The sequence below is a fragment of the Pholcus phalangioides genome, unplaced genomic scaffold, assembly GCF_987345545.1.
Source record: "Pholcus phalangioides strain wild (caught in Gottingen) unplaced genomic scaffold, Ppha-v1.0 ptg000024l_1, whole genome shotgun sequence".
Classification (NCBI taxonomy): Eukaryota; Metazoa; Arthropoda; class Arachnida; order Araneae; family Pholcidae; genus Pholcus; species Pholcus phalangioides.
The window spans coordinates 20,537,859-20,561,808 of record NW_028301616.1 but is presented as its reverse complement, the minus strand read 5'-3'; the positions used below and the strand labels follow the sequence as shown (position 1 = coordinate 20,561,808).

Sequence of the window (23,950 nt, the reverse complement as noted above, 5' to 3'; positions counted from 1 at the left end):
AACCCGCACGCTATCTTAGATGTTCCGTTGCATTCACCAAAGGTGACGGATGGTGTGTGTGGATTTACTGCATCATTTATTCTCTGTCCCTACTTCTACGACGAGTTACGTTCTACAGTTCCAGTGACATGTTCGATTGGGGCGCGGTAGCCCAGGTCGATAAGTTACTCGCCTAAAGTACCAAAGAGTGTTCAGAGGTGTCACGAGTTCGATACCCGGTTCGTCCTTGGCAGAAAACTTTCCTGACGTAGGAGGTACAACAGAAACGGCGACATGACCGCAGAAAAAAATTGCTACCGTAGGGAGTCCCCCATCGAGGAGTTACTGCACCAACCTCTCGATGAGTATAAAAGACAAGCCTGCCGTTCGGAATCGGCAATAAATTGTAGGTCCCGGTCTAATTAGCCCTCGTGTGCAGAAAATGACCGTGGTGCGACAAAAATGATCAAACATGTTCGATTAGCGGGAAGCGATATGCATTGCTGTTACAGAACGAAATTATTCCGGTTCTGCAAGCACGTCACTGCTTTGCAGCCACAATCTTTATGCAAGACGGAGCTCCTCCACCCATTGCGGTGTGTGCTAAGAATGTTCTTAAAATATATTTTACAGAAGAACGTGTCATCAGCCGGCACTTTCCTAACCTATGGCCTCCCCCATCCCCGGACCTTAATCCATTCGATTTCTGGCTTTATAGCATTTGAAACGTCTGGTAAGTCGTGACAATCCAAGAACTTTACCTCAAAGGCAGCATTTCACGCCACATGCTGAACATTTCCATGCACACACTTCGGTCAGTTGTGGAACATGCCATCTTGCGATTTCACATGGTATCTGAAAATGATGGCGATCATGTGGAACATGTTTGTAAACGTTTACCTAAATGTGTCATTTCTCAAAAAATAAACGTCCTTTCTTTCTTTCAAACTGAGCACAACTCAGGTCGATCATCATCTATGGGTGATTTACTACCTAGTGAGTTGTGCCGGAAGTGTAAATGTGTGTGTACCTAACAGTCTAAGTGCGTATATAGTGTTGTGTTTGATTTTTCAGTGCTGCCATCTATATTTTAGAAGTGAAGTGAGTCATGTGTTATGATTGAATTACATTTATACTGTTTGTAGGTCTGTTGCTCTCTGTGGTGAGATTTTTTAAAGGGGAGATCGGCTCGCATTCGCGCCTTGAAGTTGGGGGGACCACAGAAAACCAACTTCAACTGACCACCACTGCGGTGACGGTGGGGTTTGAACAAAACGCCCTCTGATGGCGACACACGTGCAAATAATTCCCATCACACTTCATGAAGTCCTCCACAAAAATACACAATTTTCTGATGGCTGGTTTCGCTTGTGGGCTACTTTAAATAGGGTCTTTTAATTATGGACAACCAATTGTAACACGTGTTGAAAAAAAAAAATTGATGCTATAAGTATATACAATACTTGCGAATTTTTCTACCTCGGCTAACAAATTACAAATTCAGCAAACGAACATTTTCGATGTTATGAATGTGCGTACACTTAACATAAAATATCCCCCGTCGTGAGCTGAATGTTCGCACCAATCATCATCGAAATTATTGTCACTCTAGAGCCTGATTTTAACTCATTCCACCTCATTTTTTTTTCCTTCAAATGTACTAAACTTCTCTTTTTGAAATTGTTTGAACCATTTCATATAAAATGAAATATCCAGCCAAAATAGAAAATGCTTGTGGGGGGGAAAAAAAAGAGAGCCTATGTTTTCAGAGCAAACGTTCTTTCAGTGCTAGGCTGGGAGAATTAGCATTATGAAAAATATACGCTTGAAAAATATAGGCAATAAGCATAGCGAATGTAACCAATATGCTTATTGGTTGCTTTTTTCAAGTTTCGTAAAAGATCTTCAGTGTAATACCAGCCTAAGAATCTTAGCATCAAGCTAAACATTCTAGATAATTTTTTCCACCTGCATGTATCAGACATAGCAATGAGCTGACAAAATCACAAATGGACGGGGACTTTCGAACTGGATTGGGTTGTGTCAATACCAAGTCTACCAGTGTCAATTTCAGTCTACTAAAGCTCATGTTGGTTGAGTACATACTTGGAAAATATCTCTCGTCTTCCTGAAGATTCTCATTCATCCAATTTTTAAGATGTCCATTTTAATCTCCAATCAATTTATTTTTCATGTTGTTTTCTTCAATGTTGGTATTTCAAGAAACTTATCAAAAAATTTTGGGCAGAAGCTGCAACGAATAGAACAATTTTTTATACAAACCTATGGGAAATCACATTTCGGCTAACGAAGATTTTGGCTAAGGAACGTGATTCTGGAACACATCATCTTCGTTAGCCGAGGTATCACTGTAATATTATAAAATGCAATATAACATCGTTAAATTTAATTGGCGGTATCGCGGAAATAAAAATCTTTCAATTACCAGTTGTTTTAATATTTATTTAAATAATAAATTACATAATTAAAATTCAATATCAATTATTTGAAATTACCATTAAATTTATTTTCAATTAAAAACGCCAATTTTATTTATAATTGTGAATTTTAAGAAAATTGGTATTCGGCCAAGCCGAATATTTGACATTCGACCAAATCACTATTCGTCCCATCCCTAGTGTGCACTATCGACAAAAATTTTAACTAATTTTTTTTTCTGTACTGAAAAATCCCTCTTCATGAGAATAACTTTTTGAAAACCGCATTCAAATATACCAATTCATTAAATTTTTAAACTAGTTGATCCCGCTTATAACGTTTTCCAAAAAACTTCATGAAAAAAAATTTAAGCGGAAAAACGCTCTAAATGGGGGAATATGAGTTAGTAAGAGTTAGGAACAAGAAAATGGGTCGTACTAAGTACGAAAATGTTCTAAATGGGAACGTTATAAGCGAGATCCACTGTATGAATTTATTGGGTACCCTGTAAATATATTATATATGAGGGAAAGAGATCAATGTGTAAAGTGTAGCAATTTTTATGATTTCAAAACCTTGATTATTAATCAACGATAATGTGGTTTCATACTAGAAATTTTGTTTCCTTTTTGAACAGGATACATGTGCTCCTATAGTATAACGTGGAGAGACAGTCTAAATAATATCTGTATATGACGTAGCAAGAAGATGTAAAGCTATTGCAGTGTGCCATAGTAGGCAGTGTGTCTTCATTTTCTGTGTATATAAGTGAAACAAAGAATGAACTTTGTATGTTTGGCAAAATTGGCATCATCATCTACTTTATATATAGCTAATACATATTATTTTTTCACTTTTTTATTTCCAAAATATAACACTGTATTTATGAAACATCCTAGAGTTTGTAATGTATTTAAAAATGTTTTTTTTTTTTTTAATGAAAATTTTAAATTTCTGTATTTCTAGCATGTCATATATTTTTTTTTATCCGTTGAAGAAAGTTAGATGTAAAATTTTTGAATAAAAATATTTGAACTTCTGAAAATTGAGTTTTAATTATAACCAAGCAACTATGGTAAATAACCTCTTTATACATTACAAGTGTAATTATGTTCTGCATCCGTGTCATAACTTATACTGTAAAACCTTTCTATGGCCGGGATTAACTATAAAAGTGCTTGTATAAAACTTGAAAAATACAATGAATAAGCTGATTAAACGGTTGCATCTGCTCGAATGCAACCGATCAGTTTTGGAGTGTTCGGCTAATTGGGAGGTACGATATACAGTGGAACCTTGTTTATATGATGACTTGGATTCGGTCGCAGTTGGTTCTTACACACATTTTAATGTTAAAATGTATACGTTACTGAAAAAGTGATACACCCCAAAGGTTATACATCATCACCAATTGTCTCGATTAAGAAAATTTGATTAAATTTCACTATATTTTTCACTTTTACCTGTGATTATGCACATAGGCGTACGCAGAATTTTCTCGGGGGGGGGGGGGTTTCAAGTTTTTTCCTGCAAAATAACACTATAATCTCTGCTTTGGGGGGGGGGTGGTAGACCCCCGTACCCCTCCCCTCTAAGTATGCCAATAATTATGCATAATTCTTGAATAAAGTTGAAAAGACGAATATGAGAAAATTTATAACATTTCTCCAATTCCCCATTCATTAATCCAATTAATTATTTTCACCTGTACATGTGTATACTGCACATATTTTTCAATAATTGTATAATGATGGCTTTCTTCCCACGTAAAGAACAAACAAAATCAGCATTACTATTTGAATTCACCATCCTGGATCAGTTATGCTCAGTTGATTAAGTAATTAATTCATGATTCATCATATTTATCAACACCAGCTTGAGGTTAAACATAATCTCGCTGAAGTTGAATATGATAAATTCTTTTTTTATGACCAAAAATTAATAAATTAGCTTGGAAAAAATTTAGAGCTCGCCTGGTTTTACTGTCCGCTATTAAGAGTGCCCGCAAACGGGAAGTGAAATACATCAAAGCCCCTATTCAATGGGACCAGGGATCAGAAAATTGTCAGGGCAGGTTCCACTGTATTTGCAGTATCACGAAACTATTGAAGTTTCATCAATTACAGTAGGATCTCAAAAGCTTGAGTTTCTGGACAATCCGAGTTGCATTTTTCAAAGGAATTTTCAAAATTCCTTTTCAAATCTGTTTTTTGCCAAGAAAATTTGATTCTTTCAATGAATGAGAGTAATTTCAGTTTAAAAGGTTCTTGATCCCTAGGCCAGGCTACTCTATAGAAAATTTATAGTGTGAAAAATAACATTCATATCAGGGACCCAGGGATATGAGAGCCTTGGTTTGCCTCCCTTATAAAGAGGTTATCAGTCTTGGCAGCCCTGATCTTAATGAATTAAGCCAGGGGTTCTCAAACTGTGTGCCCCAAACTTTGTTAGGGGCACCACAGGGCAGCCACCCTGACAAGGGTTTTTTGAAAAGATTCTTTGTTAAACTGCTCTGGGAAGCCACGAATAAGCTTTGATTAGGGAAAGGGGCACGAGTTAAAAAAGTTTGACAACCCCTGAACTAAGCTGTTGAATTGAGGACAAAATAGGTCAGAGTAAGTACGAATACATTCTATTGTTTTACATTTGTCATACATTGTCATAAACTGAAGAGCCAAAAAAACTGGTACAGGCATGCGTATGCAAATAAAGAGATATGGAACCAATCAGAGTACGGCGCTGCAGTCGGCAACGCCTATGTAACACAACAAGTGTCTGGCACAGGGTCGCCTTAAGCGCATCATGGGCCCCCGGGCCAAGTGGTTTTTCTGAGGACCTACCAGGTAAATTACAGAAAACTTTTAACCAAATATAATTTTTGTGAGGCCCCTCTTCTCTCGAGGCCCGGGTAGGCCCATGCGTTAAGACGGCACTGGTCTGGCATAGTTGTTAGATCGGTTACTGCTGCTACAATGGCAGGTTATCGAGATTTAAGTGAGTTTGAACGTGGTGTTATAGTCGGCGCACGAGAGATGGGAATCTCCGAGGTAGCGATGAAATTCGGATTTTCACGTACGACCATTTCACGAGTGAATATTGGGAATCCGGTAAAAAATTAAATCTACGACATCGCTGAGGCCGGAAAAAGATCATGCAAGAACGGGACTGACGAGAATCATTAAACGTGACAGACGTGCAACCCTTCCGCAAATTGCTGCAGATTTCAATGCTGGGCCATCCATAAGTGTCAGCGTGCGAACCATTCAACGAAACATCATCGATATGGGCTTTCGGAGCCGAAGTGTATCCTTGATGACTGCACGACACAAAGCTTTACGCCTCGCCTGGGCCCGACAACACCGACATTGGACTGTTGAGGACTGGAAACACGTTGCCTGGTCTGACGAGTCTCGGTTCCAATTGCTTCGAGCTGATGGACGTGTACGGGTATGGAGACAACCTCATGAATCCATGGACCCTACATGTCAACAGGGGACTGTTCAAGCTGGTGGAGGCTCTGTGATGGTATGGGGCGTGTGCAGTTGGCGTGATATGGGACCCCTGATACGTCTAGATACGACTCTGACAGGTGACAGGTACGTAAGCATCCTGTCTGATCACCTGCACTCATTCATGTCCATTGTGCATTCCGACGGACTTGGACAATTTCAGCAAGACAATGCGACACCCCACACGTCCAGAATTGCTACAAAGTGGCTCCAGGAACACTCTTCTGACTTTAGACACTTCCGCTGGCCACCTAAATCCCCAGACATGAACATTATTGAACATATCTGAAATGCCTTGCAACGTACTGTTCAGAAGAGATTTCCACCCCCTCTTACTCCTACGGATTTATGGACAGCCCTGCAGGATTCATGGTGTCAATTACCTCCAGCACTACTTCAGACATTAGTCGAGTCCATGCCACGTCGTGTTGCGGCACTTCTGCGGGGGTCCTACACGATATTAGGCAGGTGCACCAGTTTTTCTTGGCTCTTCAGTGTATATTAGAATTGTCTTTTCCTTTTTTTGGATAATCAGACCCCTTCAAACTCAAATTAATCAAAGTCATAAGAAAAATGCAACAAACTGTGTTCCCATCAAAAAAAAAAAAAAAAATAGAAGTATAAAAGAAGAATCTAAAAAAATCCAGTACCTCAAACTTGAGACACAAGTTATCAAACCTATATTGTATCTAATAGAATCAAAGCAGTCAGTTTGAAACAAATCATTGGTTTACATCAAAAGGTTTTATTCATCTACAGCTTACAAATTGGGTGTCTCATGTCAACAGTGCGTAGAATTGCAATCAAAATCAAACTATGAACCATATAAAACATATTAGAACTACATGATCAAAAAAGTGGATGCTATCATCATATGTTGCATTTGATCATTGGGCAATATACAAGGAAAGAAAACAAGATATTCACACATTTTTAACAATGTAAAACGCAACTAACTGATGATAACATTATAATTAGAGGAAATAACTCAAAATTCAAAAACCAGATACCTCAATTTGACCATGAATAAGAGCAAAAACTTATATGAACTTCATGGGAGAGTTTTAACCAGTCACCTGGCCATGAAGTTCAATTCCATCATGGTAGCATAGAGGGAAATTAATTAGCCAGATGACTGGTTAAAGCCTATGCCAATGAAAATAATTATTACACTGTCACAGCCTACAAAAGTTAAATTTTTATATTTCCACATAATATTTTCGTTGAACATGTGTATCAACAGCCCCAGAAGACTGAAAAAATTGCATAAAAAATTAGCTGTGTTGAGGTAAATGCAGGATAAAAAAAACACACATTAAAATAGGCTGTAAAAAATAAAAGGTTACATTTTGAGCATCTCGTGTATGAATATAATTTTCTTTTTTCATACATGAATCAAATTTGACAAGGCACTATGACACGAAAACTGAAAGGCTGGCTATCTGCTGGAGTTGACTACATGCTACAAACAGCATGAGAGACTACTGCCGACATTGAGTGTGTTTGTTGGCAATGTATAAGAGACATTGAAAATTAACAATTTTGTGAAATACATTTAGAAAAGATCTGTACTTTTTGAGACTTGGCAAGCCTGTACTTGATGATAAGACTGATACAAACTTGGAGAAAGCAAAGTAGTATTCTGACCAATGAAAAAAAAAGAATGAGTGCCATGTAAACTGATTTTTAAAAAAAATGAAATATAAAACTTCACTAGCACCTATGCAAAAAATATGACTACAAGGAGATCCTATTCCAGCGCGGTCAGCTTCTTATAGTCTGAAGTCTGCTGCATAATGCTATTTGTAATAAAAAAGTCTCTTCACTTGTTATGCATTCAAATCATTCTCATGTGCACATGCAACTGAAATGAATAAATGACAGAGCTCTGCACACCAGACTTATTCCATAACTGGTATGAACTTTGGGGTTTTAATCAAAGGGCAGTACTTGTTGAAGCAAAAGTTGAAGTTTCAGGGGGTTTTTAAGATGGCCTCCAGGAGAAAGTGCCTTTGGGAAAAGTGTAATTTATTACATAAAATTTAGCAATAAAATTCTGGAAAAAATTATATGTGAAAATGAATATACCTTGCATTATCTGGACTGAAAAATTTGAATCTTAAGTAAATTAACTCTTCTCAAAACAATAAAAATAATTGAAAAAAATAAAGATTTGCTGATATTTGTTTTTAATGTATTTTTTGAGCAACAAAAATGAAAAAAACGAAAATTACAAAAAATAGGGATGCTCAGGTCTGAAAAGGATACTGGAACATTGCACACAGACAACTGTGCATGATTTGCTTAACACGCGCCCGTAGGTGTTTCCAGTTAAAAACCAGATTCAAATATCATTTTCATATTCTTGCATAAAACACAGTTGAATCCATAAATTTCTCTCATTCAAGTATATATTACATGATTTATGCCACTAAAATACAGTAAAAAATTGAGACTGATTTGAGAAAAGCTGACAAATTTACGAAGTTCAAAACTTGATTTCACAACAATAAAGTACACAAATGTCAAGAAAAAAGCATAGCTGACTTAAGTAATTCATCATAATTGGAAGGCAAGAAGCTTACCCACCAAACACACAAACTCTCAAAAATGCAGTAAGAATATGAACACATACAAAATTAATATAAAATGAGATTCGTGAATGAAACAAATATATTTTCTCAGAAATAGAATGTCTATTATGAAGAAATTAGAATTATCATATATAAGGACCAAAACAAATCCAAAAATCCATCATTTTTAGATGAAGAAACATCATGAAATTTTTCTGTAATCAATTATGAGAGGAAAAGTTGAATTATCTATCGTGAGGACACAAATCTAGAAATCCTTCATTTTTTAAATGAAGAATCATTGTGAAAATAAAGTTAAATTAGCAAACACATGGGGACACAACAAATTTAGAAATTCTCCATTTCAAATGGAGAAATCATCATGAAACTATTCTATAATTATCAATTATGAGGAAGAAAAATTCTCAAACATGTAAACACAACAGATGTAAAAACCTTCAATTTTTTTAATGAAAAATCATCATTAAACACACAATGTTTGCCAATACTTATCTAGATGCATAATTCAAGCAGCAAAATTCAATTTTACTCCAAATTTTAAGTAATTTTTTTTATTGAATTTATTAATCATCGTTTTTTATTAAAAACATTTCCCATACTTTTACAAAATTACCCCTCAAGATTGTGGGGAAGAGTGAAATTACTCTTCAGAATAATTTTTTTCAAATAACACTGTTCTATAGTTTACGACACAAAATATCTAGAAATGATTCATTTTTTAATGAAAAATCACCATGAAACTTTTCTGTAATCATCAATTACAAGGAAAAAAAGTTTGATTATCAATCATGAGGACACAAAAAATCTATGAATTTTTCATTTCGAGTGAAAAAAAATCCATCATGAAACCATTTTAATCCAACAAGAAATTTTGTGACTTGCTTAAACTCAACACAATATTTTATACCCAAGAAAATGAAACCATGAATCTGTGACTAAAAATAATTGCGACCAAATGAAAACTTGAAATAACCTAATTAGTTTCACATAACAATTCAATCCAAACAAACAGAACTTAAAGGTAGTGAGGGAAGGGGAGCCATTCAATTATGCATGTTAGCCCTTTAAACTTTTATACGCACTAAAAATTACATATGCAGGTTTGAGTTCTATGAATTGTGATTTTTTTTACACATTTTCTCCTGTCTTTCATTTCTTTCAAAAGACAAAAATTAATCCCATATGAATTAGCATTATATACAGGTATCCCTAGATTTACGTGATTAATTGGTTCTGTAAAATAATTATGAAAGGCAAACTCCTAGAAGTTTAATTTAACACATAGGTAAGATAAGGAAAATATTTTTTTTTCAGAAGGACAAATAAATTAAATGCAGCATTCTTCCTCTCTATGTAAAAACTTTGCTACTAAATCCAGCTAATTCTGAATTAGCTCTTGCAAATATGACAATTTTAATCTCAATAGGATTTTATTTTCTTCAAATAAAATTCTGATGGCATTGTTCATTTGTTACCAAAAAGTATTCATTGGTGATTTTTGGATGTTGAATTAGAGCGTTTTATTGTCACATTTGTCCCCATCTCTACATTCTCAAATTCATAGATTTTGTCACTTTAACTATGTATAGCTTTTAATTTTAATCCTGAGAATGAGTTCACAACTTAAACACCAGTCAAAATTTAACAGGTTAGAAATTCTGTTATAGTGAGATCGCATAAAGCAAAGGGGATACCTGCATTTTAGGACTTTTATTATAAATATTATTCCAATAATGCAACATTTTCTCATTTCCAACAAGGAATAATAAATAAACAAATACACCATAATTCAGTTTTTTTCACTTATATAAAAACCATATAGTAGAGAGAAATACTATTTCCTGGCAATAAATTTGAATTAAGCTTTTTTTTTTTTTCTTTTCATTGTTTCTTTTTAAACTAAAGTGGAAAATTCAATTTCAAAAGTGAATTCTAAACAAATGCTCAGTTTTTTTGGTAAAACAGATTCAAATCAGAAATTTATAAGTTAAACACCCAACAACAGAACAATGCAATAAAAACATGTAATTGATTGAAAACTTTCATTCATGCAAAATTCAAAAACAAAGAATTTTGTGATCCACTGATCTAAACATTTAACAAGAATATACGTATGATTAATTACATAAAAATATACATTGTTTGATTTTTTTTATTATATCATTATTTTTGGCTCGTTTGAAAAATAAGTTTACTTTAAAAAAATAAATTTTCTTATCATAATAACATTTGTATGTACAAATATAATTCTCAAAATCATGTACGTGTATTTTTTACAAACATTGTATATTACTCGCAAAAATACTTCACTACAAAAGTTTCTGAGTATCATTATCACAGACATATTCCGTGCAATTTGGAGACTCAACAGTGACGCAAGATTCACGGTCACTAGACGAATCTGTGTTTTGGAATGACGAGTTATCACTTGTATTCATCTGGCTTTGATTTCTTGAGTCTTGTTCTGATACGTCTGGAATGACCACCCTTTCGGAGTCTTGTATAGACTCTTCTACCTGTCTACCCGCAACTTCAGTGAATGAAGATTCGGCATTTTTATGACCAGTGTCCCGATCTTTACTGTTTTCATCAGTATCTTTTACAGCTGGGGAAGGTATGCAAAGAATGGACTCTCCAGTACCCAATGGATCTGGTAATGGAAATAAGCTTCTATTCACTTGGTGACTGGGTACCATTCTTCTAGGTGGTCTTTCAGACACATTTGATACAGGCACAAGAAATGAAAATTGCATATTTGGAGGAAGAGGCGGATTTGTCATTTGACCAGCGTGGTTGCTTATGGCATCCATTGGTGGGATTGCTGGTCGATGGGGATCACGGCTGCGACGGGCTCGTCTGATTCTTCTCCTGTTTCTACGTGCAGAAGGGTTATAATGAATGTTTTCAACACACAAACTTCGTTGATGCTCTCCAACTGAAACAGCATATGATGGAGGTGGTTCCCTGAATAGAAATTCTTGGCTCACGCGAGGAATTATATTTTCTTGATCTCCCAACATACGGTTTTCATAACTGCGTAATGCATACAACCTACAAATGCAACTAACCGCTATCACCAAAAGTAAACCACAAATCAATGAACCCAATACTGCTGCAGTCAAAAAGCTATTACGAATACCTGGAAGTTCAGAAAAAAATTGAGATTATCAACAGAAATGGTATAGCAATCGAAAAAAAGGGGCAAAACAGGTTTTTTTTTTTTCTCATATTACAAAGCTATTTCATCATTGCCTTTACCAGCAATGCAAACCTCGTCTATGAAATTAAAATTTCAAACTAATTTTTCCTATAAAACTGAGACTGATACTTACAATTGTGTTCATCTGACCCATCTCCGCAGTCGTTGGTGCGATCACATTTCCAAATTTCCCTGATGCAACGACCATTACTGCACAAAAAACCTCCTCTTTCATAGTTACACAAGTCAGGACCTAATGATAAAAAAGAACTATTCAACAGTTCGTACTTCAGGTATCAAAACTTTATATCTCTATACTTATTTTTAATGCATGCAGTCCCTCAAACATTTTCTCACATTACAGGTAAACTTGTAAGATCAAAATCACACTAACAATCTAATTGTAAGAACAATCACAGGTGAATTAAAAAATGGTATTGGCAATCAAAATTTTTTGTGTATGATTAGAAAACTGAAATCTGAGAACAACACAAAGGTTTTTGACTTAATATGACACATCTACTGACATGGAAAGGTGTTGCCAAGTCCTGAAAAAGTCCAGAGAAACATATTTTGAACCGTTTCTCTGCTCCTAAAAAATTTGGCTGGAGCCTAGATTTTTCAGATTTGCCCTGCTCTGCATTATGAAATCACCCATCAAACTGACTGACTGATGATTCGATCTCAAATCTTACATTCTAGAAGGAATTATAAGAAGCTTCGATTATTCAACATCATTGGAACAGAACTTACATCTATAAATCTAAATTTACAGATAATGTGGGGCCCCATATATTGTACCCATAAAGCAATATACAGTAGAGCTACTGCATCTGCAGTTTTAATTTATCTACAGTTTGGAAAATGATGCACATGCTTCTAGCATGTAATACACAACAAGCAACAGCATAAAATCTTGTCAGATCCTGCCCGAATAGCAAAGTTGAGCAAACCAGTTTTATATAATATATATCAAAATTTTGAAAAGATGAATAAACTATTTATGTAGCAAAATGGCATATTTTTCATTACATCACATGAAAGCATGTCTTTTATTTTTTTTCCTGATCCAAACCTGCATAATGTTAATAGGTTATACAAACTGTTTTAGGTTGTAAGCTATACTTCACACTGGATTACTTATGCAGGCCACATAAGAGCTAAATTGTTCTATCAAGGCACAAATATGAATGAGCAACACTGATGAAATATAGGCACTAGTTTCAATCAGTGCAGTGAGCCTAATGAATAACAATTGATGTTCATATTTTACCAAATCCAATTTTGTACTCAGGCACCATTCAATTTAACTTTCATTATTCTATGGTGTATTTCACAATGAAGTATTTTGGAAATGCCACAGAAAACATTTTTGAGTGAGTAAGGCATGTTAGCCAGATTTAATTTTATGCACCTGCATTTTATAAATACTCAGTAATGGTCACATAGCAAGTCCACAAAGGTTTGTTTTTTTACTATTGGTAGCGTTAGGTACCCCTAGAGGTACCTGAAACCAATCCCTCTTCTGATACGACAACAAAAAAATCAAGACAATTATTAAATAGTATTAATTTTTTCTTGTTATTTTAGCAATAGTTTTGATAAGTTGCAATGTTCTTGTTGCTTCAACAAAACAAGATCTTTTGAGAGAAGAACTCAAAAGTACCTACAGTTGTGTAGTTTGCAATAGCAAACTTCCTGTTTTATCAGCAGAAGAATTTTTGAATACAGTGAAAATTTTCTCATAACCAAGGGGAGAAAAGTATTACTAAGGAAATGAATGTCGAAAAATAAGGGTTGAATAATTAAGGTTTTACTGTGTATGACGCATGAAAAAGTATGATAAATTTATGATGCAATGATACTTTCTGAGGACATCATATAACGAAAAAAACTGATATGACAAAATACTTCATCTTATTTGTTTTTTTTTTTTGATTGAAACACGAAATGATAGATAGAAAATATGAATACCAACTTAATGAAATTGCATATTTATTTATTCATTGTTTATGAATGTAAAGACTATTATAAGTTAGAAATGATTTACAGAAAAAAGTGTATTTGTTTATTTACCACAATCCTTTTCGTCAGAAGAATCGCTACACTGTGTTATGCCATTACACCTCTCTTCAGGAGCATAACAGCCTACACCAGAGGCGCACATTATCTGGCCTGGGCAGCCATGAAGGCAGTCTTTTTCATCTGCACCATTCAAACAATCCATGACCCTGAAAGTTTGAAAAACCTCATTAGGTGTGTTCTAAAAAGTGTCTCCCATTTTCTCTTACAAACCCCAATGACAAAAAAATACAATAACTTTTTAGATACATCATAGACCCATATTTAATTATTTGAGAACTAAAAAAAACAGGATAATTACTGAAAAAACTTTAAAGTAAACAAAAATCATTATGAAAAGGCGCTTACCTATCACAACGCTGTGTGAATGGATTATAACACTGCTGTGAATCACTGCCGCAGTGTGTTTCATTAGCAGAACAAAGACCACAACCCAGTTCATCACTGAAATCTGGACAGTTGAAATTTCCATCACAATGTTCATCGTTGCTGTAACAAAGAAAAACTGAGGCACAAGTCTTTCCTGATGGACAAATGCCTATGATGCAAATGTAAAATAAATCACAGTCATCAAAATTTTAAATTACGTATAATAAAAATACGTGAATCTCATAAATTCCCAAAATAAAAAAAATTGGAGCTAATCCGCCTTATGGTAAGGGGGAAAAGAATTGCAACATCATATTTTTACCTGAGCAATACTTTTCATCAGAGCCATCACTACAATCATTGAAGCCATTACACTGAACATTTTTGGGAACACACTCAGAGTTCGAACATATAAAATCATTTGTGTGACAGAAAGGCATTTCTCTTTTGCCTAGAAATGAGAAAATGAAAACTAATTTATTAAAGTAATTTAAATTTAGTTATGCTGCTCTTGTGACTGAATCATAACAAAACTATCAATGAATCATAACAAAATTGTCAGTGAATCGTAACAAAATTGTCAGTGAATCGTAACAAAATTGTCAGTGAATCGTAACAAAATTATCACAATGAATTCTAACAAAATTATCACAATGAATTAGAACAAAATTATCAATGAATTAGAACAAAATTATCAATGAATTAGAACAAAATTATCAATGAATTATAACAAAATTATCAATGAATTATAACAAAATTATCAATGAATTATAACAAAATTATCAATGAATTATAACAAAATTATCAATGAATTATAACAAAATTATCAATGAATTATAACAAAATTATCAACGAATTATAACAAAATTATCAACGAATCTGAACAAAATTCTGACTTTAAAAAAATTATTACCAATAGAAAAGAACAATTTGAATCCTCTCCCACCATTAATGACCCTCGATACGTGAAATTTTATTGAAATCTTGGACGAATATGAAGTAAAAACTGGATGAGGATTTACATTCTGGCCACAGTACTGAGCTTCAGTTCCATTCACAGATGGACCAATCTTAACCCAATTGTAATCACAACAAGGAGGATTCTCACATGAACCACTCTCCTCAATATCCAAATCATGAAATCTGAAAAATATTCACATAAAATATGAAAATATTTTTTTACATTGAAAATATTCTACATAGTAACTTACATGCCAAATTTAAAAAAAATTATATTCACCCTTGACCATAAAATAAAAATTTCACAAGTTTCATAATTGCGACAAATTTTATACCAGTGACAAGAATAGAAGCCATTCAATTGCGTCAGAAGATTTTTAGTTATTTTTGACATTGAATTACAATGAAATTTATTTAAAAATCAATAACAATAAAATTTACCTGATAGTAACAACGTCTCTCATGTTATTAGCAATATGCCATGTGCAGGATATGTGGCTTGGGTACTGACTTGGATACATGGGACTAATGATGATTCCTTCACTGTGATCAACCACTCCATCAGAACACACTGTAGTTCAAAGTGAAATATTATACGAATACAAATACAATGCCACAACAGGCAAAATGCCCAACGAGATGGCTGAGAAAAAGATGCCCATAAAAATATGGATGTCATATATTTCAAAAACACAGCAACCCAATTAAAAATGCAATTAACAAAAATTATAAACAATATATACACGTGATAAATACCATACAATGCCCATAAAGAATACTTATGGTTGTCTTATTCTAAGTATGGATAGCTTCTCGATTTACCCCAACATGTTTATCATATTTCTTTTTAAACGTGTCAATTGTGTTACAATTTACTACCTCCGGGGGTAAGCTATTCCATTTATTAACAACCCTATTAGAGAAAAATTTCCTGCGACACCATAACCTTGCATTGTCCCTCATCAATCGATACTAGTGTCCCCTTGTAAAAGCAGTCGATTGGCGGTGTACTAAAAATTCATGGTCCATCCTATCTATCCCATTGAAAATTTTGAACACGTCAATCATATCTCCTCGACATCTGCGTTCATCCAATATAAACATATTCATAAAAAGAAGTCTCTCTTCATAACTCAAGCCCTGTGTGCCAATAAGGACACGCGTAGCTCTTCTCTGCACCCCTTCAACCAAGTCTATGTTTCTCTGTAGGTATGGTCTCCAAAACCTTACAGCATACTCCAGTCCAGGACGAACTAAGCCTCGAAAAAGCGGAAGGATGACTTTAGGAGAACGCGAAGATACTTTTTTGAAAATGGGACCAAGCATTCTATTCGCTTTTTTGACCACCGCTGAACAATGTTCAAAAAACCTAAGCCACTCGTCAATAAGAATTCCCAAATCGGTGACCCTAGTTGCATCCGGGATAGTGACACCATTCAACTCGTAAGAGAACCGTGGGTTGTTTGAACCAAAATGAGTGACCATGCACTTATCAACACTAAACGTCATGCTCCATTCATTTGCCCATGCTGCAATCCTGTTTAAGTTGGTCTGGAGCAACTCCCTATCGCTTTCATTCTTCATTACCCCCATTAGCTTCACATCATCGGGGAATTTGCTAGTAAACCCATCGATACCCTGATCGAGTTTATCGATAAAAAGTGAAAAAGGTATGGGCCAAGGACACTTCCTTGAGGAACTCCAATTGTGACGTCTGTCCAACCAGAGAATTCCCCATTCACCATAACTCGTTGCGACCTATCTCTTAACCACAATTCTATTCAATTCAGCAAGTTGCTCCCAATTCCAATCTCGTGTAAACGCTTCAAGAGTTTACCATGTTGGACCCAATTGAATGCCTTCTGGAAATCAAGGTAAACAACATCTACATTTTTGCTCTTACCCAAAGCCTTAGTCACGTGATCATAGAAGCAAAGGAGGTTAGTTACACATGACTTCCCCTTCCTGAACCCATGCCGATTATCTGACAATACATTATTCTCGTCTATCCACTTATTGATTTAATATAACAAATGGCATCACATATTGTAGCTCACATAAAAAAAGGAAGGAATATTTTTTTTTATGAAAAAAATTTAAAAAAAAACCCATTTCAAAAAACAATATGATAATACAGACAGACATGACCGCCCAGAGAGACCATCTTGGGATGGTTTGCGCTCTTTCCGAAAGAGATGGACGGTATCAGAGAGAATATGATATAATACAGATGTATATATTTTATATTGTAAGTTTAGGACTGGTTTTCAGGAGATGCCTTCTAGTCAGACACCCCCCCCCCCTTGCATGCATCTTCAGTTAAATTGTGAAAAATTGTAAAATTGGGAATGCTTAGAGAAAACTTTTCTCATTGCAAATCCCTTCACTTTCCTCTGAGTATAGTTGTTTCTAGTTTATAACAACAAGTTTCTAGCTTATACAAGTTACAAGTGGTGCAAAAAAAGCCTCAAATATCACTCAGGGTGGATGTTTTGTGTCTATCATCAAATTTTTCCTATATTCTCAGGCAGGCTCAACCGCATTTGATCAAAACAATGAGAAAAATGTGACATTGTTTTTGAAAATAACTATTTTAAGCATTTTTTTGTTCTCATCATTAAAATTCACGAGATCTCAATGAGCATTTTAGATGCAGAATTTCGTGAAGGGTCTAGAAAATGGACCCGAATTCTGTCTAGACAGACCTGTAGTAATGAAGATTTCAGCTAAGAGAGAGAAATGTGATTCCAAAACAAATTATATTTGTTGGTCAAGCTAAGACCGTACTTATAAAAATAAAAACCTCTATAGATACTAACTTCGGTCAACTGAACTTTTGGAATATGGTCTTGATCCAGTCAGCAAATCTAAAATACTCTCTGCAGTTATTGAGCTCACATGTGCTGCCAACCAAGTCAAATCTATAATACAAAATATAATTAATTTTAGTACAAGGATTAATGATTTAAGTACAAAAGAGAGATACAGATGTAAAATGTAACTCCAAATCAGTGTTTCTCAAAGTGGGCGTCCTGGCTTCTAAGAGCATCACGACCAGCCAGAGATATTGATTTTGGTTATCTATTCATATTTTGAAGTGGTTCTTTTTAAAATTAAAAATATAGGCTATATCTTAACTACTCTGGTGAGCCGCAGATGAACCACTAGTCTAGGCAAGAAAGCTGAAGCTGACAAAAGTTACCACTGCCCAGATGCAATGAATTTCCCGTTTTAAGCCTGTGCGTGTGTATTGGTGATCATCCTGGCTAGGGCTTCACAAATCGTATTCGCCAGGTTCAACATGGGGACAAAAAAAAATGAGTATTGGTATATCTATGTATCATCATCATCAACAACTATTTTCAATCCACTGCTGGATATGACGGTCTCCTCTAAATTTTTCCAGACATGGCCCAAGTTCTGTCCCATGGGGGATGTAAGCACTGTAACCCAAAGGGGTGGGCCATGTGAACTCAGGGATCTGGAACTGTGCCCCACATCACTCAAATGACATGTAAATGTGCCACAGGCAGTGGTGCAAGTGCCCCTCATCCATTTTGGAGCAGCAAGCTTTCATTTTTGGAACAGAACTAAAAACGAACTATATCTGAAATATAAGGAGTAATTTTTCTGTGAAATGCCAAAAGTTTTGCCAAAAGCATTGTATGGACAGATTTTTCACTGTTTCAATATACTTTTGTTAGCACTGAACTCTTTCACTGTCTGCATTACCATGTGCTAAAGATTAAAAAAGCCTTCGCCAAAACTGGCAAAATTTTGAACTTTGGGCTGCTTTCAAGGTTACAAAATTTGAATATGTCTGCCCAATGTCTGTAGGCCCTATTCTCTGAACCGATTTCACTTCTTGTAATTCTTTGCATTATAGTGCAACCCATTCATCACCTAATTGATAGTTTTGTTGGTGATACAATGTTATGCAACATGCCAGCAATATGTGAAGGAGTAATGTACTATCCCAGCAATGCACGAGAGGGAGTGCGAAAAACAAGAGAGGGTGCAAACATTTCGTTCTCTCCAACAACATGTTTTGGAAAGGTAGGATATTTATATATAATAGGTATCTCACTAAAGTTATGAAAAATGAGCATGCTCCTAGTACAAATTTGTTTGACTATTGTTAAGAGCATGCCCCTCCCCCGCCAATGCAGGGGTGGACCGTGCGGCCATATTGGGCGCCGCTCTAGGAGGGGTGCCAAATGGAGTTGAAAGGGTGAAAAAAGCTTTGTCAACCAAAAAAAAAAGTGGTCAGTAGCACCAAAAATAGGTGCTGCATGGGTGGAGATATTTTTCCTCGAGCCGGCCCTGTTCACCTCACCTGGGGATTCAACCCACATGGGTAAAAGGCTTATATCCCGGGTGGGACAGAGCCTGTGTCGTGTCTGGTCTATCGGCCCTGTTCGCCAAATCCGGATTTTCGCAATGTGAAATTGTCACGATCAGCAACTGCTGATGATAAAGACAACTGCATAGTAGCTAGACGACAAAACTATGAATATTTTTTTCCAACGCTTTCCGAAAAATTTAAATTTCCAACGATTTTGGTAATTTAAACGAGTACACCAATCTACTTTTCGATTATTCGCAAAGGCGCGTGTGCAATCTTGTGGGAAATAAAGCGAATTTACAGCGTAGATATGCTGTCTTTGAATGCAGGTTAGTAGCAGCAAAATTACCGTTACTTTCAGTATATAACCCGCAGGAGAAAAAATGCTCTCCGAAATCTGAAAATTCAGCATATTCATTCAAGGACTTTGATAGACCGCGGGTTATACCAATAATGGTCCTGTACCGTTATTGGTATAACCTGAGGTCTACTTCAAATTAGACTACTTCAAAGTCACCAAATAGTGTGATAGTGGTAGATGGTGAAAAAAATTGAAATTTTCCCCTCCATATCTTTTTCCTTGTCTCGGAAAGAACGCATCCCGTGAACAAAATTTTCATGCTTCTTTGTCCTAAATTCCAGATATGTGACGCACTACAGTGAATTAGCGGGAACTCCACTTACCACAAACAAGAATTGGCACAAATCTGCAGGGATTCCGTGCACCATGTAGCAAGAGAACCATTTCAGCGCAACTCTTGCACCCCTGCACAGGTCACTTTAATTATATTTTTTATTATTTATTTATTTATTCAATATTGATTGGCCGAGGCCTATACAAGAGGATGCGGAATTATACATGGCGAAAGTGACGATTAATGGTATGAGAGAATTCGGAAATTGTGGTGCAATCTACAATATTTGATGGTAGGTTGTTCCGGTCGATAATAGTTCTTGGGAAAAAGCTAAATTTGTGACAATCTGAAGAGGCAAAGATGGGCTGTAATTTTTTGGAATGATTGAGTATAACAGAGAAATGAGAAGGTTTGATTAGAATATTGGAGGTGTCAATATCAAAAAACCCATGGAGAGAGGATTTTGTAAAGAAAAGTACTATACCTGGAAATATAACATCAACTCACTCATGTGGAGCTGTAAATCAGATCACTTGAGTGATCTTTTTATATTTCACTGTTTATTTTTATGAAATTAGAATTGAGGTGGCACGCTACATCAAATTACTCTTGAGGACCACATCTGGCCCACGGGTCATAGGTTGAGCATGTATGGTTTAAGCAGGGCTGACTGTGTGTGTGTGTGTATATATAAATATATGCGTATTTCGAGCCATTTTTCCCAAAGAAAAATTTTGTTTTTGTTGAAAAAAAAAATGTTTTTCCTTGATTTAATGAATTAGTCCCATCCGAGAAGGGTTTGAATGTATTCAAAAAATTATTAAAGAAACTCATACTTACAGATTCTTAAAAACAGAATATCCATGAGATTCTTGTACTAAGTCAAAGTAAAACTATGCCTGCAAAATAAAGTAACTCTTGTGAGTTAAGGGAAAATGCTTAAAACACAATTGAATGTTCATGTACAAACATACAGTAAGGCTGGGATTACACTATAAACGTTTTTAGAAAAGTTTTCATAAAACTTGAAAAATGCAACCAATGCGTGATAGTGATAGGAACCGAGAGACACCCAGGCTCTGTCACACTCTGTGATATAAGCACATTGTCCCTGGGGACTCGGGTGCTTCCGGGGAACCTAACCATTCACTGAGCTTGAGAAAGATATATTACATACATGGGCAGGTGCCACTACGCACCTCTCCAGTAAACAAGTATAAAATTTATGATCGATTGAATGAAGTCAATCATGAAATGGTGATTCATGTTAATAAATCTTAATTATAAATCACAGGCTATAAATCATGAAATCATCCTAACAATCATCATAATCGAGGATAGTTCTTGATAAAATTTGATTTGATTGTCTTCCAGGGATTTTCGTGGAATCAGTAACTATCACATCAATGAAAGCTGTCAATCTGCTGCTGGGTTGATCTAATCGCTGCACTGTGGTTTGATTTGGTCCAAAGACATTCGTGAGTAATTGCTGCCTGTATACAGCTTTTCGATAAGCCCGCGCGGATCAAACTATTCTCGACTACTCAGGCTCCTCTTCTCGAAACAGATGTACGAGATCGCTGTCTGGTGTAGTTGACGTCGGATTCTAATGGATCTCCTAACTGGCATAGGTGCCTCTCTATCTAGTTCTGGCTCCAGGACTGTAGCTCTGATATCCTCGGGGTGTTCCTCTGGAAAGCGAACCAGTTTACGTATTTTACTTTTCGAATCTTCCTGCTTCAGAATGCACTTAAGCCAAGGTATTCGCAGATGTTCAGCTGGCTCTCTGAAGTGAGAAGCTGTTGTCTTGGGGCATAGAGTTGTGTAGTGAAAAGGCGTGCCTATTGCTGAACAAGCACATTTATCACTGAGTATAAACCAATGAGTGTATATCAGTTACACAATAAGCTTATTGGATGTTTCTTTCAAGTTTTGCATAAGAACTTTTATAAAGTGATCCCAGTCTTATAACCCATGTAGATACTGGTCAGTTATCAAGGTGGTCACCATCTGCACTTTTTTTTCACAGACACTCTCTATTTTAAGTATCACCCATTTAATGCTTTGTCCAAAAATGTGTTTACATCCGCGTGATATACGGTGCCTTGGAGAAGTTTGCTGAAATTTCACATCATTAAGTCAATCTGTACAATGTGTAAGTTACACATTTTACAGAAGTCCCCCCTTTCCCCTCCTTGGAAAATTAACCCTCCCTTCATATAACAAGGTCAGAGGCCAACTCAGTATGGGCATACAATACAAATAATAGTATAAATAAATATTCTCGAAATGAAAAAAATAAAACCCTGACTCTCTTTAAAATAATAAATCGATCCAGGCATAAGTTTCTCTGGGTATCCAGACTAGTTTAAGAATTCCCTCTTAAATAAGCTACAGTCCTTCCAGTTGTGAAAATGAAACCCGAACTCTCTTTGAAAAATAAGCCGATCCAAGTCACTCTGGGTATCCAGAATCTGTAAAATAATAAAACTAAAATAATGGCATTTCTTTACGACACTGAAAACGGAAGGGCAGTAGTTGCAAAAAATAAGAATAAATATATCGGGAAGAATACAACCTGATGGAAACATAATCCTAGCGAGACAAGGCGACACTTTTAAACAACGGAAAATGAAATGACGCTATTTCAAATACTATTACACAAAGGGAGACGTCATTTGAATAGCCCCGCGTTACTAGCGCCACCTGGAATGGAGAATCTACAAAAAAAATTACATTAACCTGACATCATCATTATACCTGCCTTGCAAACTTACGGCACCCTTGGTGGTCTGGATTGTACTGCATATATATAAATGAAAAATTTTCAAAGGCACAATGAAAAATTTTGAAAGTGCTAAGGCAATCAATTGGCGACAAAAAATAATCGCCAAAGGCTCGACCCTGTCATGATGTTAGCCGACCATGCCCATAATACAAAAAAATAGCCGATTTTGGGGCCCTGAAAATTTGCGACGGGGGGGGCATGTGTCCAGGGCCGCAACTAGACGCTTGGTCGCCCGGGGGAAGCACGCATTTAGACGTACCCTTGTAATGTTGAAGGAGAGGTTTCAGAATGAAATTTGCGTCCCCTCGGGTCTAGCGCCCGGGGCACGAGACCCACCTGCTTTCCCCCCTTAGTTGCGTACCTGCATGTGTCCCGTTTCTCATGGGAGAAACAGGCCCTTTGGTGTCAATGACTAGGCCCCTAGTAGTTTGACCCGTCATTATTAGAAATTGGGCCACCACAAACTGTGGAGGGAGGGCCAATGTTTCCATTTGCCCATACGGAAATCGACCCAGCCTTACACGCCCATTCAATGTATTCACGCTGCTGTTTCATGAAAATCCCCAATGTCCCAATACCTCAGTGTAACGTATTTGTTTTAAAATCAATCACAAGATTTTGATCCAATTTTTTAAATACCAAGGGATATTATTTACCTTTTCTTTCATTCAAGTCGACATCATTTAATGTCTTTATTAAAATTATACACAAAAAGAAATAAAATTAAAAACGTATAAAATAATTTAGTTGCAACACTAATAATAGAAACATCAAGTTCAAGTTTTCAGGTTGAAACTGTTAAGGAGAGATAACCACGCAATCACATCTTTTCATCACATCACTGTAACGTATGTGACCATATATCCTGTTATTTCTGGGAATAAATTAAAAATTTTTTCATGATATTCAGTTACCTCATGATTTTGGTAAAATTAAAATTTCATTGAATCTGTTGAAATTTTTATTTTTAAAATTTTTTTAATACTGAATTCGCGTGAGTTCTGGAACAATATTTTTTCGTCCTGTTATCTGGATATATGGTCATGATGTT

General features: G+C 35.7%; 2 protein-coding genes across 3 annotated transcripts in view; one reads left to right on the top strand and one right to left on the bottom strand.

Moving 5' to 3' along the window:
* Nucleotides 1–3,459, top strand: part of LOC149068961 (puratrophin-1-like) — a 155,223-nt gene extending 151,764 nt beyond the window's left edge. For both annotated transcript variants that reach the window (XM_089250415.1, XM_089250416.1), the window contains one exon: nucleotides 3,056–3,459. In XM_089250415.1, the coding sequence (XP_089106541.1) occupies nucleotides 3,056–3,079 (24 nt within the window). In that variant the 3' untranslated portion in view covers nucleotides 3,080–3,459. The remainder of the gene's footprint in view (nucleotides 1–3,055) is intronic.
* Nucleotides 3,460–10,417: 6,958 nt separating this feature from the next.
* LOC149068960 (low-density lipoprotein receptor-related protein 12-like) lies at nucleotides 10,418–23,682 on the bottom strand. The gene is made up of 10 exons (XM_089250597.1): nucleotides 23,556–23,682; nucleotides 20,952–21,010; nucleotides 17,951–18,052; nucleotides 15,573–15,702; nucleotides 15,085–15,314; nucleotides 14,494–14,622; nucleotides 14,151–14,340; nucleotides 13,797–13,951; nucleotides 11,854–11,973; nucleotides 10,418–11,660 (listed from the first exon to the last, which is right to left on the bottom strand). Exons 2-10 carry the CDS (start codon nucleotides 20,974–20,976, stop codon nucleotides 10,831–10,833), a joined length of 1,911 nt encoding a protein of 636 aa, XP_089106723.1. The 5' UTR covers nucleotides 20,977–21,010; nucleotides 23,556–23,682; the 3' UTR covers nucleotides 10,418–10,830.
* Nucleotides 23,683–23,950: the final 268 nt, after the last annotated feature.